Below are 20,353 nucleotides of genomic sequence, written 5' to 3' on the forward strand. Positions count from 1 at the left end.
ATTTAATAATGAATAATGGTCTCAAGAATCTGAAACAGCGATTTATAAAATCTTTGTGCCTCTGGGATAACTAAGTCCTGTTTTTACCAATCCTACATCAGTGGTTTTTGGTTTAGACTTCACAGTTTTTATAACAGTTATATATAATATATATAGTTATATAAAAGTTATATATAAGTATATGGTATGGACAGCATACACATACACATATGGTATTTGGTCATTTGTTTTCAAATTCATGTATCAACATTGATAGATCTTATATCCCAAATCCCAACAAAAGCACTCAGCCTATTATGATTGATTTATTATGACAGAGTGTTCATCTTCTGTAATAGTCTGGGAATTAATCGTTCTCCACACTTTCCACACCCGTAAATTACACATATTTGATTCTGTTCTGTGTAGGAACCCCAAATAATAAAATGATTAGATTTTATTCAAATATTGTGCATACATTCCACAAAATACAAACTTGGTATTGTTAATTTTAATTTTATTTCAGCAAGTGACAACAATAATTTCTATAATTTAAGGTTGTTTTCTTGATCTGATTCACACGTGGGTTTACATAGGTTTCATTAGGGGAGAGAAAGTGCTCCATACTGCCTTCAACAAATCAACAAAAGAGCTTAGAAAGAGAGATCAGCAGGAACTGTCAGGCTGCAGCAAACCATTTCAAAACTTTACACACAAACTTTTACATCATTAAAGCAACTGTCAACTAGTGAGCAAATCCTGAGGAACTGTTGCAACCCCTACACGAGAGATGGATCTGAAAGGACAGCATCACCAAGAAAACATTGTTTTACTCATTGACTAAGTCTGACATTGTGGATGGTTGGACTCCTAAAGAGTAAAACCTGACCTTATGCACACTAAAGCATACAAACACATGCTGCAGTTCTGAACATGTCGACGCACTGAGGAGGAGTCCATAAATAAACCAGCACATGAAATATGGAGCCAACAGAGACTAATCTTGTGTTACTGCGTGAGTATGAAAGGATAGGATCTTCTTAAAAATATGAACCCTATCTTGGTTATTTGATTCATGGGGTTGTTTGTATTTTCTTTTCATCTCAGCCTGGCTAGCAGAAGACTTGAGGATCATGCAAAATGCTTCACGATTATTAACTTAAAATTCAACAAAGTTTAAAAAGGTGAAAAGATGCTGCTCTTGAACTATGGGCACATTTTAAATGGGACTTTCAATGTTTGCATGTGCGGTCCTAACCTGTTTCACACATACTGAACAGCACTTTCTGCAGACTTTATACATGTTGTTAATACAGTCACTCTCCTTATGGAATGATGTGAACAAAGCGAGCAGGGAGAAACCAAAATCTGATTATAATTCTAAAAAATACAATGGTACAGGTTAACACAAAGTTGGTCAAAAAGGAATTCATAAAGGATTGGTGCCTAAGACTCGCCTCAAATACCTCCGAGCTGCGTCATAAATGTTGTGCCAGTGAAAGATAATGAGGAGGAAATGAGTGACTTCTTTTAGCTCTTCTTGACATTTATTTTGAATCCTGGCCTACAGTTTTATATTCATAACATTGTGAAACATCTGAAAGAGTTTTAAAGGACCAGGCCCTCATAGGCGGGGCCCTCGGACTCGGGGGATTCTCTCTGCAGACGAAGATGCTCCAGTGTGTTGTGGAAGTGTTTGTTGATCTGCTCCGTTTCTTCACTGGCCTCCAGGTTGGGGAGATCTTCCCTGATCTTCTGGATCAGCTGGTTTAATACCTGGACGGTCACCTGGACATGTGGAGAATGAGAGACGGTGTAAGTTTGGTATTTACATTGTTTTAAACATCATAGAGGACATTTCTAGTTGTTCTGAAGGTTAATAATGATTTCAGAGCACCAAATCTGACAGTTAGCTGTAAAATCAACATATTTAAGCTGAGTTCAGAACTGAAAATATGCAAACTTAGCCTTGCACCAGTTTGACTGAGGCCAGCTGTCACTCTCAGCTGCAGTACGAGGGGGAGACAAGAGAACAAGCTAGCTCAAAAGTAGGTTAAGTTAACCGACAGATGAGGGGGGGATGGTGATTTTTTAAGATAATGATTATCAATGCAGCAATTTTTCTGTTCAAGATCCCCATCTGAAAATTGATAAACTAGTGGACGATCTGCATCCGCTCTCTACCCTGCAGACACATGCTCTGCAGCTTTAGGAAACCAGAGAGAAAGAGAGAGATAGAGAGAGAGAGTCAAGTGTGGAGCAGCAGAATGGTTTGTGAAACTTTTTTGAGAAGGTAGTTGTGTTTTTCTGCTGATGAACATTGTCAAAGGAGCGGACACACAGAGGGTTAGTTTGTGTATTAAAGAGACGAGAGGTGCAGGTGTGTGTAGATATGAGAACTTCAGGGAAACTAGGTTAAGTGAATATATGTCAATCGTGAGCAAACTTCAAATTAAGTTAAAGAATAAGTCATAATTAACCTAATATAACTAGCATAATGTCCCTATGTATTTATATATATAATTGTAATTAATTAATATGTAATTCTAAACATATTTTCAATAGAGACACAGCATGTGGTTTCCAATAGTTGATTTTATTAAATGACTTTTGTTCCCAGAACACCGAGCCTGTAAAACTGAATGAAACGTATCCTGATGATAATGTCACAGAGCTTTTCAGGCAGGTCCCTGTACTTCTACTTGTTTGCTGTTCTGCTCAGAGATAGTGGGTGGCAGTATAGCAAAGACACACAGGCTTTGCAAATGTCAAGTGATGATATAATGTGTCAACACGTTCAAAAATACACACAATGCATCATAAACATGACATATGCACAGCTGTTTTTGGGATTAACTGGGCAGTCACCATACAGTCTGGCCCTCTTCTCTGTGTCTGTGGGGTGAAAGGTCAGACAGGAACTCAAATGAAAAGTGGCTGAGCTACTATTTGCTCTCTTCATATTAGAAAGTTCTTGAGGCATAGTTGTGGCTTACCACAAGCATGAATACAAACAAAACTGTTGCTCTGAACATTTCTAACAGCTCTATCATAAGCATATCATAAGGCTTTAAATTCACCATCTCACCCGTCTGCTCTGCAATTTCCCCTGTCTCTAAATACCCATACCCATGAGTCAGACTTTGCTTACTCTCTCTCTTTAAAGATGACTTTGGGGGGAAGACGCGTAGGTCTCTTTCAGACATTATTAGTATGTAACGGTTATCAATAAGAAATCTGTTGAACTTCATTATTTGTATTATGTGACAGCACCATGGTATCTTATTTACATGAAACCAGATCAAAGCAGAGTAACTACAGTAAAACTAACTCACAGCTGCTCACAGCAAAGCTTGTAAAAGCAGACTCTGTAACATTTGTTTTTGTCCTACCGCATCGTTTTCCCTCTCGTAGAAGCAAACGTATCTGTTGAGGATTTCAATGAACAGCTGGACTTGCAGCGATGGGTCCATGCACTGGTTTGCAATCTTCAGAGCTTTCTTTAGACATTCCATCACCCGCTTACCGTCGCGGATCTGCGGATGCATCATCAGTTGTTAGGAATGACTCGTGCATCAAAATATGTGAATACAGTGATGTCAGAAACCTACAGAAATATTATATATTATACTTATTAAATATTATCAGGGCACAAACACAGAAAGATGGTTACTTTCTTCATTGTTTAAAATCAATTGCATTTATAATATATATCAGAAGTGTTGAAACATGTTGTCTGTTAGTTAGCCCTACATCATTTCTATGAAGAAGTTGAGAAAGATTTGGTAAGCATGCATGTCATGTCCACACTTGTAATAAAAGCAGCTGGAAGCCTCCATAAGCCCAACAGGAAGCCAGCTATTTCAAAATATTGATTTTGTTTTCCTGTCACTGCTTTATTTCAGATAAGGACAGAAACACAAACATGACTAAAGCTGTCATGTTCACAGCAGCTTACTGCATCAATAACCAAGAGATGTGCTTCATGACGCTCGATTCATTAACTCCATGGACATTATTAACATGTGAAGTGGTGATTAACAAAACTAATCATACACACCTCTTCACCATTTTTGTCAGTACTGCGGCCTGACCAAAAGAGGTGAGCACAGATACTGACGGCTCGGCACTGATCGGGTTTCTTCAGCAGCTTCGAGGCAGCCAGGGCACACTGGGTCCTCAGCGGCTCGTGGTTTTCTTCACTGAAACACCGCATCCGCTCAAAGGTACCGATGATCAGTGTGATGGCTGCCAACTGGGCTTTAGAGTCACTGATCTCATCCTCATACAGCGAAAAGGCCTGGAGAGGAGACAAAGGACAGGCTGGGTTAGAGGATGAACAGAAATGAGACAAAGGGTGGGACAAATATGTAAGACTGATAGAAAGGTATCCCTCGGGTCGACCGTTTAATATTTTTTTTTGGGTATCTGTTAGTCCTTGGATTTTCAGGTTAACGTCAACATGCCTGTGCTGCATGTGCTCATCATGGACTGCCTGGTTGATATGCCACATTAACCTGACACAGCTGCTTCTATTAGATACCGTCCATCCACTGTGCTGGTTTACATTTGGGATGTAGAGCGGGGAGAGCAGGCCCATTAATCGCAGCTACAGCACCCGCTAGGAAATGCTGGCCTACTTTAAAGGACAAGTCATTTTAGTGCAACATAGTGAGGATGATGAAGTTGAGTTATCGTGCATATCCCGACTAATAAATACGTCATGTTCTGAAGTTGCTCCTTTAGTAACATTTTTATTAACCAGGCACAGCTATTACCATCGCTCTATTCTGAGAAACAAGGCTATTTACAGAAACAGTCATTTTACAGATCACAGGAGCTGCTGCCTCAGTTTGTTGTGTTACACAAATGTTACACTGCAGCCCATCTTATACCTGTGAGGTCATGCAATCTACTGAAGCAACTTCAAAACATTTTGTATCATTTTCTAAAACATGTCAAAGTAGGACAAACCTCTCGGACACCTGTCTGAACTTTCTGCAAGTCTGAGGCCTTAAGTGATTCAAACAACAGAGAATTTGTAAAATAGTAAATGGTTTACCTGTGACATGAACTCATAAGCTACAGTCTCATGGTTCTCAAAGCCAATCTCCCCTGCAGCCAGCGCCCCCTGCAGGAAGAGTCGAAGAGGCAGCTCAGCAAGCTCAGCCTTGATAAGTGCACTGATGGTCTGGTGGGCGAAGGAAAAGATCTTCTGGCACTTTTTTTCCCACTTGTCATCCTGATGTGAGAAAAGTTTGAAACAATGTCAAGTAAAGATAGGCAGCATCACAAATGCAGTCAAAGAGAATGTGTGCACACCGATGAGGAGTTTTCTTTGTATCTGAAGGCCAGCTGGTAGGCAGCAAACACCAAAGGAGGGAGTGTGTAGCGAATCCTTTGGTTTCCACCTGCACCAAAATGTTTCCTGGCCGTGTTCAAAATCTGCCAACAAATAAGAATAATGACTTCAATGAACAACAGACAACTAATCTTAAAGTTACACTTTGGAATAAGAAAGTTGTAAAATTAGGAGCAACTTCAAAGGTTTGAATTTTTAAAGTTTTCTAAAGCATGCTGTAGTTTACCATTGTATCTTTTTATTTGGTACATGAGGTACAAATTGTGGAAGAAAACACTCACAAGGTATTGCTGATCAGGATCGTCAGAGTGGAGCAGGTGGATGAAACGACCCACAAGGCTCTGCTCCTCAGCAAAGTCCTCCGGGTCAGGGTCATCAGCCGGTTGGTCAGGCTGGTCCTGGATCAGTGTTGATACCAAGTTCAAGATGGCGTCCACCTAGAAAAGACCAGTGAGGGAGTGCAAAGAATAAAAGTTAACAATGAGCTAATCACATACAAGTCAAATATCCTGCACAGGGACACACTCATGAATAGACAGAGCCTTCGTTTTTCCCATTATCATACAGAAATGCTAACTTGGAAATGCTACCCTCGGGCGGCTGTGGCTCAGTTGGTAGAGTCATCGCCTCTCAACCGGAAGGTCGAGGGTTCGATCCCGAGCTGGGCAACATGTCCAATGTGTCCTCTCTCTCTCTCTCTCTCTCTCCCCCGCCTGTTTGTAAACTGAGCACGCTTCATAATAACATAAAGCGTGCATGTGTTGTATTAAGACGTTATGTACAAGAGGTAATCGTGCTTAGGCACGGATAGTCCTGTGTAGTGTGACTGCGGGCCGCGCCGGCCAGCGGGGGAATTGTGTTTGGGTACAGCGCGGTACAGATGACCAGTGTGACCACGCCCTGAGTAGTCGGAAGACTAGAAAAGCGCTATATAAGCTCAAGTCCATTTACCATTTACTTGATACATCTCTTGTGCTTTGCCCTGCCAAAGCCAGATGCTTTCATGAGTTTCAGGCTGTTCTAACCAGCTGTTGGTAGGTTCAGTGTTACACTTGGTTTGACAAAGCTCTTCATTAAGTGGAGATTAAGGCTAGAGATATATTTGCTTTTAACTCTGCATGCATGAAAACTGATGTGCCTTTGATAAGCGTATGGATGAAGGAGATGGCATCTAGTATTACACTGGAGAGACTGACTTAGATAACTAAAGGAAGGAGAAAAGAATTTGAAAATATGTGGAAACCTTTATTGAGTTTCTTTGTCATCAGAGCACATGATCCTTTTAAGATCGCTGTGTGTTGAGTGCTTGTTTCTTTATTTATTTTTTGTAATGTTTATGTAGGTCTTGTATTTGTGTGTGTTAAATGTGTTTATTGTAGTTCAGTTATATGTGTAAAAATATATGTACAAATTTCAATAAAAATATTGTTAAATGTGTGTGTGCATGATGGCTGCCATGTATAAACAGGGGTGTTTGTGGATAACTGTAAATAACAGAAGAAGGCATGGAAGTCAAAGTGGTATAAAATGTCTGTTTTAAGTGACTGCCCGTCCTGTCACAATCCCAAAATGACCTCACTCTATAGTCTTTCTTGAAATCTGACCTGTTCCTGTGCCACGATGGTGGTGTTGTACTCCAGCGTGTTGCTCAGCACATAGCAGCTCATGCTCTTGCGTGACTCATAGTCAAAGTACTCAAAGAGTGGTGGGAAGTGCTTGAGCTGCAGCACGGTCAGGATGTTGTTGTAGGTATCCACTGGGATCTTCAACAGTCGGGTTAGCTCCTTTGACACTGCGCTGCTTGTTGCTATGCTGTAGGAGGGAAAAGATGGAAAGGGTCAAAGTCATACATCTAGCAAAGTGAGTAAACATATTCTGTACGAGGATGCCCTAGTCATACTGTTTGAATGGTTTATATCGAGTCAAAATGTGAAATGAGTGTGATGGTTTAGTTCATCACATACAGCTGTTGATTATTTTAAGCCGTTTTCACTCATGTGCGCCAGAACAGTTCCAGACCCTGAAATCTGGACGACAGGGGTTGGGTTGGAGGGGGGGTTAGGGGTAATTATGATACGTTTAAATCAACAGGTTCTGGGGACTTTAGGATTAATAGTCTTTGTACTTTGCTATGTCACAATTTGTCATATAGACCCCAAAATATGGCAGTGGAACACGGTTCTCTAGCATGAAGTGAGTACAGCTTTACAGTACTAGCTCACAGAGCAGCCTTCAGTTAAAAAGAACAAGGTCTCTGTACTGTTTGATACAATGTCTGAGGCTACCACAACAGCTTTTTCCCTGCTGCTGTGAGACTTGTAGCACAGGACATTAAGATGGGAAGGAAGTACTTCACCCCACACCTCACAGACTAAATGGACAGTTGACCACCTCACAGTGCAATACAAGTGTGCAATATTAACCTTAAAAACTAAAAACAGTGCAATTATATAATGTGAAAAATATGTGTGCAATAACCTCAGGCGCAATAAGAGATGTAGAAAGTAGAGACAAGAAAACATATTTATATTTTCATTTCATTGTACAGTGTTCCCCTTTGTTATTTTGTGTATTATATCTTTGCTTTAATACAGTGTATAGCTTCTGTACAGTTTATTTTAATTTATTTTATTTGTACTTTTCTACTCTTTTTTTCTTATAATGCTATTCTATTTTATATATAATTTTAACTTTTTTGTAGAAGCTGACTCACAAGAATTCAAATGTACCTGTACTGTCCTGTACCTGTGCAAATGGCAATAAACATCTATTCTATTCTAAGAGACACAAGAGGATGGTGACAGATGAAGCACAGAAGAGAATAAGAGTGAGTGAGCAAGAAGCCCAACTAGACTATATAGTGGACATGCTTTAACACTTAGAGAGAGTGAAACAGAAGGCTGCAGATCAAGCTGGCTATGTACTACGGGCATTTTACAACATTGCAGCTGCACTCAGAGACCTTGAATGGGCGCCAAGGTGCAGCAAACAGAACTTATCCTGTTGTTTTATCTGCAGTGTGTCAGGACTTTGAGGACTTACTGTTCCAAGTTGAGCTTGTTGAATATCTCCACAGTTCCCTCCAGTACTTTATCCACATAGTCGACCCGGTCAGGGTAGCATTTCATGGCCAAGTTGATGAGCGAGACCTGAAGGGAGACCACGTCTTCTGATGGCATGTCCTGGCGAGACTGAAGCAGGAATAACAGAATCAAAACATTTGCTGTGTCAGCACAATATTTGACACCAGAATGTTTTTTTAAAAATCAGATACCGATATATCGGCCGATATCTTTCTTAGATCTATGTTCGATCTGTAGAGATAGATAGATATAGATGTACACATTTATTGTGTTGATCACTCAAATGCAGTTATCAAACACTTGTGGAAAAGATTTATACTAAAGACAACAAGATGGTCACTCAACTAGAAAGTAACTGCATGTACGCGCGTCACCGCTTGACACTAAAGCGTGATAATGCTTGTTGAAATCCATACAGCGCCCTCTGCTGGTGAAAGAGAACTGCTAGTGTAATACAATGAAACTGAAATGAAATGCTATTTGGTGAATAAATCTAGTAATATCGGCACATATCTGCGTTAAAATTAGCCTTTACCAATAGTCACTGGATATGCTAATATCAGGATTAATCAGTCAGGCTCTAATAAATATTTCTGAAATTACAGGCGAACATGCATATTCTTCTGTAACATGCAACTATCATCCTTCACTGTCAACTGTAAAAAGTAAGAGAGAGAGCAAATAGGTACATACTGTGACTGCATTCAAGTCAATATTAGCCACATAAACACGCTTTAAAAACAAGTGATGTAGAAGAAGAAATAATAGACCTTCAATGGTGATGGGATTGAAACAAAAGATTAAGTTGTGTCTCATTACAATGAACCCATCTTACATAGAGCACAGTTTGCCTGACTCTTGTCAAGCCTGACTCGTCTTAGCGAGCAGGTAAAGCTGATGTTCTTACCTGGATGACTGTGGCCACCTGCTGAGAGAAGATGTCAAACAGTTTGATCTCAGCTGGGATTCCAGGGCCATCTTCTCGATGAGCAAACAGAGCCAGTCTGAAAAACAAACCAACGTTTACCCTCATGACTCTCAGACAGAAATAGTCCACCACTGCCTACATTGTTGTTTCTGCTTTTTGTGATCACATTTTCTGGAGTATCTGTAAATTCACTCCAAGCTTAAGATTATGTAGCTCTTCCTGGCTTCATTTCAAATGGACACTAGTGTGTCAAACTGTACCTGTCAATCAGGGCAATGATGATGTTCTTGACGTTGACATGTTGATGGAGCTCGGCACAGGAGCGGAGGAAAGGGTTCAGGGTCTGAAGGTGGAACTCGTCTGGGAAAACCTATCAAGACAGACTCATTCATGTCAGGAGTGTACACATGTGCTTATACTTCATATTGTCAATTTATCTATAGAACAAACCCAAAACTGTTCTTTTTTAATTCACAGTCTGCCAAAAATAACATCATAGGCAACACAGGGAATCTGTCTTCAAATGTTATTGCAATATTGTTTGAATATATATTTTCATTTTTAAATCAAAACTTTAAATCTAACTATAAAAATCCTTTTAAAACACTTTAAAATGTTATGTTTGCTACTTCTTTCTCTTCTACTGTTCTGACACTAAAATTGAAAAAATAAAAACCTAGAACTGGATCCAGTGCAGTGATGCAGACTAGTCTACCCTTTTGCTGCAGCCATCAGCTTCATCACGATAATGAAGAGCCATCTCATAATACACTTTGACAAATGCAGCTGCTGGCAGACATTAAAACTTTTCAAACCAAACACTTTCTTAGTGTTTAAAGTCGATAAAGGAGTGCTTTTCATATTTCTGATCCACACTAGTGAACTAAATAAACCATAGAATTACATTTTCAACTCTCCCATGAAGACTGTTCCATTTCTCTTTCTTCCTCACTTGACCTCTATTTGCAGAAGTCAATCATATTTAAATGTCAGTACCAGTACATTATTAGAAAAAGCCGTTTGCTGCATCAAAACCTGTCCAAATAATCAGTGAAGGGTTGGCTGATGACAAGTTGGATCAACAGCACCTCTTTATATTTACAGCTGATTTCACCTCATGTCAGATGAAGAAATAACTTTTACGCTTAAGGAGGTGAGAACACTTTGGAAAATCACTGCACGAGTTTAAACATGATTTACATTTGGCTGAATGAACCCCCGGTGTCTACCTGAATGATACACTCCATTAAATACTCCTGAGCCAACGAGTCCCTGCAGTTCACAACCTGCTCCAACACTCCAGCAAGAACAATCTGTGGGAGGGAAAAACAAAAGGTTCAAAAATATTGAAAATGATTGTAAAGTATTTAGGGCTGTGTTAAAATTGGGTTCATTTTAATTAATGTGTCATGAAAAAAAAAAACATTGAAAATGATAAAAGCAGAATATTGACTAAGGCAGCAGATGCTGGGAAACTGACGTTGTGATACCTTTTCTTTCTGCAAGATGGATGGCAATATAAAGAAAATATAAAATTATACATTAAAAATGTATATACTTAGAATTAAGAATAACAAACAATCCTACTTTTCTAATTTGTGGCTTTAAATTCTATTTTCTTTTCTTCTTTTTTTTAAAATCCTGCACACTGCTCTGGCTCAGCATCACCATTTATTAGAAACTGACACACCATTTCAGTCCCTTTGGACCCTTGTCTAATGTTAGAGAGCACACTTGACAACGGTCCACAGTGAACTTAAATCAACTAAACTTTCAGCCTTCTTATCAATTTGATTATTTTATAACAATAAAAGCCCAACCAATATACTATCAACTGATATTGTTGCACAGATATGGGCCTATCACAAATATATTTATATGTGTCCGAAAATGTCTTGTCATGAAAACTTTTTAACAGAATACAGTAAACAATTCTCGGGGCAATTAAGCCTGATGCCATTACATTGTCTAACCAGCAGAGGGCTTTCTGACTTTCCTCTCAGCACTGACTGCAGCTCCTTAAGCAGAGCAGATGATGATGTCTGATTGTTTTACTAATTAACAATGCAATCAACATAGAAAAGATCCATTTGTATTCCACCACATTTCTTCCCTTTATAAACACGTATCAGTAATGGGTTCATTTTTCACTGCAAAAAAAACAAAAAACTATATGAATCTCAAAAGTCCAAGTCAGAACAACTGGGCGGGCTGCAGATAGTCATGACTCAGAGAGACATGTACAGATGATATACTTGATTTATGTGTAAGATGTCGCACATTCTGCCTAATGCTGTAAGTCGCTAATATGGAAATGACACACACACACACACACACACACACACACACACACACACACACACACACACACACACACACACACACACACACACACACACACACACACACACACACACACACACACACACACACACACACACACACACACACACACACACACACACACACACACACACACACACACACACACACACACACACACACACACACACACACACACACACACACACACACACACACACACACACACACACACACACACACACACACACACACACACACACACACACACACACACACACACACACACACACCTGTTTGTACTTGTCCACGTTGACCCCCTCCAGCTGGCTGAGGCGAACCAGGTTAGTGCCGACCAGAATCCGAAGTTCTTGTCGTTCCTTTTCCCTCTTCTCTCGGTCTCGGCTGTGACCCTGATGCTGCATTCTTACCCACAACTTGTTCATCTCCGCAAAGTTCAGGAGGACAAAGTCAATGGAGTCATTGATATCACCGGTCATCTCCTCTGTTCCCCTGTGGAGTAAAGAAAAAAACATTTAAAGACAGGGATTCATGTAGAAATGTCTCTTCCTTTTCCAGATGAAATGAGAAGCTCAATATCCATCAAACTGTTTGTATAAGGGGGAGGCTTTACAGGGCCATTAGTACCACAGAAATATTTTAAGAAAAACTGACATAGAAATGACGATATTATAGTTTTTTTTTTTAAAGTCATTTTAGAAGAGGATACTTTAATTAAACACTTCTGCTGATGGACATTCAACAGGTCTGAAAGAGAGAGGGGGAAACCTCTGTGGAAACTGGAGGAGAGAAGGGATCTAACGTTACTTGGTGGTGTATGAGTATAAACTGTCAGCCCGTGTCTGCAAGTGGGAATTGGTAAAAAGACCTTTCTGGATCAGGGGATACCAGTGACTAACATATGCCTGCAGTCTTCTTCACTCACCATCCAGAGTTCCCTGACGTACTGAACAGCTGATGTTTCACAGACCTTCTTAAAATTGTTCAAAAACCAGAAGAGCCAAAGGAACTTTGTCTTGAAAGTTTCACTCACTTGGTTTGCTGACTGTATAGTCGAGCCCTGAAAATGTTCTAAAATATAGCATTCATCTAAATCTTCATTGTTTTTTTTAGCTCGTTAAAAACAGCTAAATTACATGGTACAAAATGGCTCTGCAGCGACGTCTAGCCTAGCTTCCGTGCCAGCACTCTGACTAGTTCCTCAACCAGAATGTGGTTAGCTCAGCTTAAAGTTCTAATTAAGGCTGGGTATTCTCTGTGGCCTATCTTAATAAAGCCACAGGTAACTAAAGGACATTTGGTAATGGCCACATTCATTCTGGTGGCATTTCTCACTTTAGTAGACGAGCATTGGATTCTTATGGGTCTACACAGCATGCTATGTGTAAGTCCAAATGAAGAGAAACACAAAGCTGGACTTACTCTGGCTGCTCTCCATCATCTGGCAGTATGTTGCGGGTGCACTGCAGCAGGTAGTTTCTGAGGAAGAGACCCCTGAGCGGATGCTGGACACCACGACACATCTCAACAAGGTCCTTCAGGATGTCCTTACGAGACTGGGGGAAGGAGCGGACGTACACCACACCCACCGTGATTAGCAGGTAGCTGGAGGGGAAAGGAAAGGGAAAAACGGCACTTTATCATCATTTATCAGACAGACAGGGACTGACCCCCCCTACTGGCTATGAAGTGGAATTACTAAACAGGTATTGAACAAAATACTGTTTCAAGAAAGAATATTTAGACCATGTAAAGAGACGAGCATAGGAGCTTTCTTCATCCTTGACTCAGAGCAGGTGTGCCACCGTGTCACAGCCAAAAACGATAAATAGATATTTAAGGGAACATTTAAGTCACACAACACATGTTCATGAACCAATTATTACAGTTGAAAATATTTACTGATGTACATTGTATAATTTGTTGAGAACATAGTGTTCAATGGAAACCAAACTCATCATCCCATTAAGGGCTGGATTTAAAAATCACAGCAAATATTTAAGTAAAAAATTAAAATCACAGTCCGATCCAACAGTCATAACTAAGCCAGTGTGTATGGCCCCTATGTGACTTTATGCACTCCCAACATTGCCTGCTCCTTATTAGTCTGTGGATGGTGTCCTGAGGTATCTCCTCCCAGACCGGGATCATAGCATCAGACAGTTCCTGGACTGAGCTTGTTGGAATGAGTCTGTTGGCGGTGCATGGTGGTGTTCAATGCACAGATACATGGCGCCCCCAAAGGCAGCCATTTGGATTTAGGTCACTATGCCTGTATCATATTTGTTTGGTAGGGCTCTGCACTCTGTTAGTGCTCTTCCTGTTCCTCCTAGCACAAGAGGCAGATACTGTTCCTGTTTCTGGATTGATGTCCAGCCTCTTGGTTTCTCCTCCATGCTGTTGAGACCGTGCTGGGAGACACAGCAAAGACCGCATGTATAGATGTGCCATCCTGGAGGAGCTGTTGGTGCTTGTCTTGCTTAAGCCTCTCCATTGCACCTGTTGTCAATTTCATTTGCACCAAAGCAGGTGAAACTGATTCCCCATCATTTTTTTTTAATGGACAGACTGATATCCCTGAAGTTTAACTGACTTGGTGTTATACTGTGCCCACTAAGTGATGCCTTTGAGCAGTGTATATATTATCCCAGTGGAACAACACATGCATTTAACATAAGACATGATGTACTTTTTTTTCCTTCTTAAACACACAGGTACCCCTGCTGATCACTAACATGAGCTATATAAAGTGGACAAGTGGAGAGATAATTTTCAGAGATTCAAGAGGTAAGAAGCCAGGTCAATGGATTTACATAACCATGTTATTTCTTGGTGTTATATATGTTATGTAACTAACTGTGATAAGAAGCATGTGAGATTATTCAGATTGACTATTTGAAGGTCTCTTCCCACTACTTGACTCTTGTTCTGAACCACAGGTCCACTGTATGTGCATGGAGGGAGTCTATTCAAAGTGTTTATGACAGTTGGAAGGAAAGATGGTTGAAACTCACAGTCTGGGAATGATGTTGCCTGCATACTGGACCAGCTCATAGAGATCTGCCACTTTACGTCCCTTGGCAAACTCATCAGTCAGATAAACTTCCAGGTAGTGAAGTTCATCAGAGATAGCCATATCTGAAAAGACCGTTAGGGACTGCAGAACCATCTACACACAATAATCCATCGCTGTGCTACATTTAAAATGGTACAGCAGCCTCTGTCCTCATGTTTTCAGGAACATCACTGGATACACTCCCCAACTTCTGACAGCACTCATAGCCCAATACACACACACTCTATCTAAACCCCATGCATCATCATGACAGAGCTTGTTTATTTATTAAATCACACTTGCATCAATACAAAAATTACTAACATGCATGTAACATTTTAAAACCATATTTTTTTATAAACTTGACCTGTCTGAGGTCAAAGTAAAGGTCACTTAATAAATCTTTCAAACGGGAGCTTCTCGGTGTGCAGATCTTGTTTACTAAAGACCCTTAACACAACAACAAAGAGTCTAAAGGTTCTGTTTGGTTCAACCCATCTGTGTGAATCAGCGTTTTCTGATATAAACTTTATTAAGAACACAGAACATAACTAACTGATGCACATCTGCAAGACTCAATCAGAAGCCGTTTTCACATCTGCACTCCAGATAATATCTAGATATTTACAGGAGGACTTCTCCGGAGATTCTCCTGACCTAGCCGTTCACATATGCTCCTCACAGCGGGAGTTCTGGATTGGTGCAGAAGGGTTTTAAAACAAATGGAGGAATGATCAGTCATCCAGAAGAAGTCTTTGTTAAATCTGATGGATGTTACTACATCATGAGCAAGCACATACGTCTCTTTTCACAAAAGGATCTGGTATTTGTAAATCTAGAACCGAGTTTGAGATGCTTTGGTTTTTCAAATGGAAAAGAGGTTTATATTAGTTGGTGATTGTTTCCTCAGCCTTCAGCTGTACGGGCTGCAAATATAATCTTTATGAACAAATGAGCCGATTAAAGTGTGGCCACTAAAAAGGCTTGTTTTCTTTCCACTGAAGAGGGATTTAATAAAGTTCTACTCAAAGGGCTTTTGAGTAGTATGGATTGCCTAGTGTGAGTACGCCCTAACATTTAGACAGTCAGACAGGTTTAAAGAAGATAAAGGTCACATTTCAGTAATCCACAGGTTGAAAAAGGTGCGATGCATAAAGAGTAAGTGAAAAGGATACAGAGCTCATAGTAGCTCTTTGGAGACAGCATGGAGGTCCTCAGCTCACCCAGCATATTAGAAGCATGCTTCAGAGCATCCATCAGCTTGTTCTTGTCCTATAGGCCACACATAAACAGAATCAAAACCATGACATTTGAAAAGAAAAAACAACAATACTTTATACCAGTTTTGACACAATGGCATCACAACAGTATTTGGTAACCCTAAAACACAGCGAGCAAGTGAACTTTTGCTAATGAAGGAAGGAAACCCGATGTACTATACATATATATATATACACAGCAGTGCTGCAGAGGAGGAGGAATTAATTTCTATGCAAATGGTGCAGAGGTGTGTGTGTGAAACCGAGGGCACATCGCACCGTCTGTTTTCAGACATGCACACACATGCACACACTGCATCCTCTCCATAAATGTACACGTTTAAATAGAACAGGTTGTTTTGTATAAAATGCGATTACTCTTGTGATGTACTCATACCTACACCGACTCTGAAGCCAGCATGCAAAAGTGATGTTCCACTTCAATTCATATCAGATAAATATTTGATCACTGAAAAACTGAAATGTTAGCAGAGATTCAAAGGTCTGGAACATGGCCTTCACCCATGGGAAGAAAATAAACACAAATGTATGAGATAAACGATTGACTTGTAATGTCTGATAGGTAATCATGATGTGATTGGTAAGTTCCAAAGGAAAATGTCTAAGGTCCAAAATGTGTGCTGGAGATGCCGGTGTTCTCCCTTTGAGCTGGTAAAGCTGCTGTCCACAAAAAGACATTTAGAAAGAACTTAAATGATCCTACCAGGCATCGCTTCATCTGGAAGGACTGGACCTTGACAGCCTGGACAGCTTCATCTAGAAGCTTCTCTTGCTCGTCGTGGGGAGACTGCTGAGTGGTTGGCTGTAATACAACAAGAAAAAAAAACACATTGAATTCTTTGCTTTGTCTACCGTCATTTTTTAGAGTTAATCAACTTTATTGTTATCACTTTTAAATGATAAACTGATTTATCTTCAGGTATAAGTTAAGTAGCAGTTGACTTTATCCATCAGACTGTCTGAAATGATGGCAATTTATTATTTAGCTACATTTATGGAGAAACTAAATAAGTTTGAAAAACACTTTTAAAACGCCTTTAACGATTTTAAAATGACAAGGACTCAAGATTATTTCCAAAGATTTGTGACAGGGCTGCTGTTTCGCATCACTTCATCCAAACTGTGACAACTTCACCTTTTGTTTCCAACGATCTTCACATCCCCGTTTGTTTAAAATAACCCTGCAGTCATGGTGTCAATTCTTTTTTTCTACATTTTTTGCATGTCTAGCCCAGTTCAAATCAGAATGTGGAATGAAAAATGGCGAGCATGGGTACACTTTAGTTTGAGGATGTGAAACGTCTGACCAATTCAAATTTTGCATACAGACACAAAATAAGAAACATGACATCATGCTGTAATTACTTATCATGAATAGTGACCTGCACAGATAGAAATAATGATATATCATTTTACCATTGCAATTGCGATTTTCTCATGTGTAATAGTTATATCCCAGAACATGTGATGTCAGTCATGTGACCTGTTTGGATTTGGGTTTCTCTCAAAGGCATAGCTATCATAGTAAAGGGAAAATTGGCATAAAAATTGAACATGAATCTTAACTGTTTAAAATGAAAAAGTTGTAAAAACCTTTCTGACAACAGACAACTGTTCAAATGCTAAAAGATGCATTTATTACATAGCCTAATTTGTTGTTGTTGTTTCATTAAACTGCAGTAGTTTTTCAGGGTGTAAACAAAGTTATAGTTTAATTACCAAAACTTTTTTAATTACCATAAACCAGGGGTGGGCAACTGGCGGCCCGGGGGCCACATGCGGCCCTCGTCAACCCTCAGGTCAATTGCCATGAAATCATGAAAACCAGAAATATGTCCATAATAATGTTTGATCCCTGGCATATGTTGAGTTAAATTTGAGACATAATCGACTGTAATCGTTTTTGTATTCTACAATTTGGCCCTCTGGCAGTGAGAGTTAAATGAATGTGGCCCTTGCTGTTACCAAAGTTGCCCATCCCTGCCATAAACCCTTCCAAATCCAGGTGATGCAGTAGTAGGCCTTTAAGTGATTTTTTTGACGAGGTGCAACAACACGTTTGGAACAATGTCAACACATTTACAAAGTGTTTCAACAGCAACATATACATGTACTCATACTTATACATATACTTATCAATACATTTTAAGCTTAAAAAAAAACGGCGTCCATGTTGTTTACTTAAAACATCTTAGAGATTAGGAGGAAAACTTCTATTACCGGGATATCCGGATTGCACCTGAATGCATCATAAGCACTTGAGTGCTCAACTTCGCAGCCCAGTAACAGTTTCTATTTGAAGCCTTTAAATCACATGTAGCACTTGTTCCCGGATGGTGTCATTACTGCCTGAGCAAAATACGTATATCAATGTTGCTTATTTCTTCTGGCTGATGTTGAAACGATGTCAGGAATAAAACATTTAGATTAAAGTGTAAATGACACAGCAAAGCGGAACAGCATGCTAACAACAGCTAGCGTTTAGTTGTCAGTCACCTCTTAAGGTAATTAAACATCTAACCCGACACTTAACACTGGGTATTATGTTTAATCAAGAAGGTGAATAAAACAACATGTTGGTGGTTTTAGTAGTCTTTCTCCTGGCTTGTTGTCAGCTGGTATGTTGTTCTCCTAGCAAGCAGCTGTCTGACGTTTCGTTAGGCCACACTCACACACACACACACACAAGTCTCATTTTGTCTAGTTTTCGGTTACGTTAGACTCCAGAGATCATATGCTCCTTTATTCAAAGATAAAGACGTATCGTAAGGAAACGTGTTAATGTATAACATCTTAAGTTTATAGAGAAAAACGCTTACCATGATTATTAGATGTGTATCTGGTCAGTCGGAGAGGCTGGCCTGTCATGTGACTCACATTAATGCTGCGTTCACGGTCTGTCTGAACTCTCTGCTGCAAACAGCAGAGGAGAGGCGTGGCCACTGTTCCACCAACATCACAATGCTTAATGTGAAGTTTGTTGTTTTCTCCATTTAACTCAGGTTTATAAAAACTAAATGAAAGAGCTTAGTCCAGGGGTGTCAAAAGTGCGGCCCGAGGGCCATTTGCGGCCCTTGATGGGATTTTTTGCGGCCCGTGACTTCAAATGAAGAATCAAAGATTTTGGCCCAAGGCCTTGATTAAGATTGGCACATTATCTTATTTTTTCAAAATATTTGATTTCCTTTTATTAAAGGGTTTCTTTAGCGAGCCTTTTGATTCTGATCTACAAAGCCTTACTATTTTTTCAACTATATTTTAAAAAACAAAACCTGTGGCCCGCAAGCGATTCTAACACGACAATTTTGGCCCGCAAGAAAAAAAGTTTGGACACCACTGGCTTAGTCCAATGTCTCGGGAGCGTACTACTGCCACCAATTAAGGATCCATAAGTGTGTGAAAGGGTGAAGTTGATTCCCTCAATTCTTTTAAATCCCTTCTTAAAACGTACTTTTACAGCTTTTATGTGATGTCGTCTTCTTAATGTCTTTTCTTACTGGTTTTACTATTTTTATCTTCTTTTACTTCTTACTGTCCTTTTATTTATGCTCTTTATTTATGCTCTTATCTTAACTCCTCTTGTGTTTTAACTTGGTCATTTATTATCTTACTTTGTGTATTTATGTTTTATATTTATATATACTTTTTATTTTTATTAATATTATTGTTTTTTTTGATTATTTATTCACTTGTTTCTATTTCTTTTACTGCTCTTACCTTCTTATTGCTGTTATCTTTTGATTTGCTTTTAACTCTTTTAGTTTCTTTTTAAATCTTTGGTTCCTCTTGGTCTCAGCTCGTGTTGTTGGGTTCTTATCATGGTTCTTGTGATGGTCGGGTTATATATGTCTGTTGGGTATCGTGCACTTTGGGTTCTTTTCTGTTGAATTGTATTTAATTATTTTGAGTATTTTGCATTTGTTATGTTCTTGGTGTTGTTTATGTTCTTTTGTGTTTGGTTTAGTTTGTTCTTGTTTTTGCTGTTTGTCAAAACACTTTGTAAACCTGTGTTTTTAAAAGGTGCTATATAAATAAAGTTATAATTATTATTATGTAGAATGCTGAGTGGAGGAGTAGACCAGGAAAGCGCAACATCTTCAATTTCTATTAAAATCATCTTTATTGGCATGACAGATCAGCAATCTATGTTGCCAAAGTAGAACAGGAAAGTATGAAGATTAACAAATGATTAGTTCAATATAAACAATATACAAATATAAAGAAATCAAATATAATAGAAGAGATTCACAATAACTATTAATCACCTAACGGGTATAATTATAGAGAACATTGATTTTATACTAGTATGTGTGACAACAGTGA

The 20,353-nt window shown here is 39.3% G+C and overlaps 1 protein-coding gene across 1 annotated transcript; it reads right to left on the reverse strand.

Annotated features, from left to right (window-relative positions):
- Positions 1–479: 479 nt before the first annotated feature.
- Positions 480–18,956, reverse strand: vps35 (VPS35 retromer complex component). Its single transcript, XM_061043170.1, has 17 exons — positions 18,850–18,956; positions 16,734–16,832; positions 15,926–16,022; positions 14,710–14,833; positions 13,118–13,300; positions 11,968–12,187; positions 10,582–10,665; positions 9,613–9,722; positions 9,332–9,428; positions 8,384–8,532; positions 6,946–7,153; positions 5,623–5,778; positions 5,302–5,424; positions 5,042–5,221; positions 4,040–4,279; positions 3,372–3,515; positions 480–1,767 (listed from the first exon to the last, which is right to left on the reverse strand). The coding sequence occupies exons 1-17, from the start codon at positions 18,850–18,852 to the stop codon at positions 1,588–1,590; spliced, it is 2,397 nt and encodes a 798-aa protein (XP_060899153.1). The 5' UTR covers positions 18,853–18,956; the 3' UTR covers positions 480–1,587.
- Between the last annotated feature and the right edge of the window lie 1,397 nt (positions 18,957–20,353).

This window comes from Labrus mixtus, chromosome 1 (assembly GCF_963584025.1).
Source record: "Labrus mixtus chromosome 1, fLabMix1.1, whole genome shotgun sequence".
Lineage (NCBI taxonomy): Eukaryota > Metazoa > Chordata > Actinopteri > Labriformes > Labridae > Labrus > Labrus mixtus.

Excerpts from the sequence above, each read along its gene's own strand:
- vps35 (XM_061043170.1), bottom strand. Across the intron at positions 16,023-16,733 it reads TCCAGATGAAGCGATGCCTG|GACAAGAACAAGCTGATGGA; the intron begins GTAGGATCATTT and ends TGTGGCCTATAG. Across the intron at positions 3,516-4,039 it reads CTGACAAAAATGGTGAAGAG|ATCCGCGACGGTAAGCGGGT; the intron begins GTGTGTATGATT and ends ATGCATCCGCAG.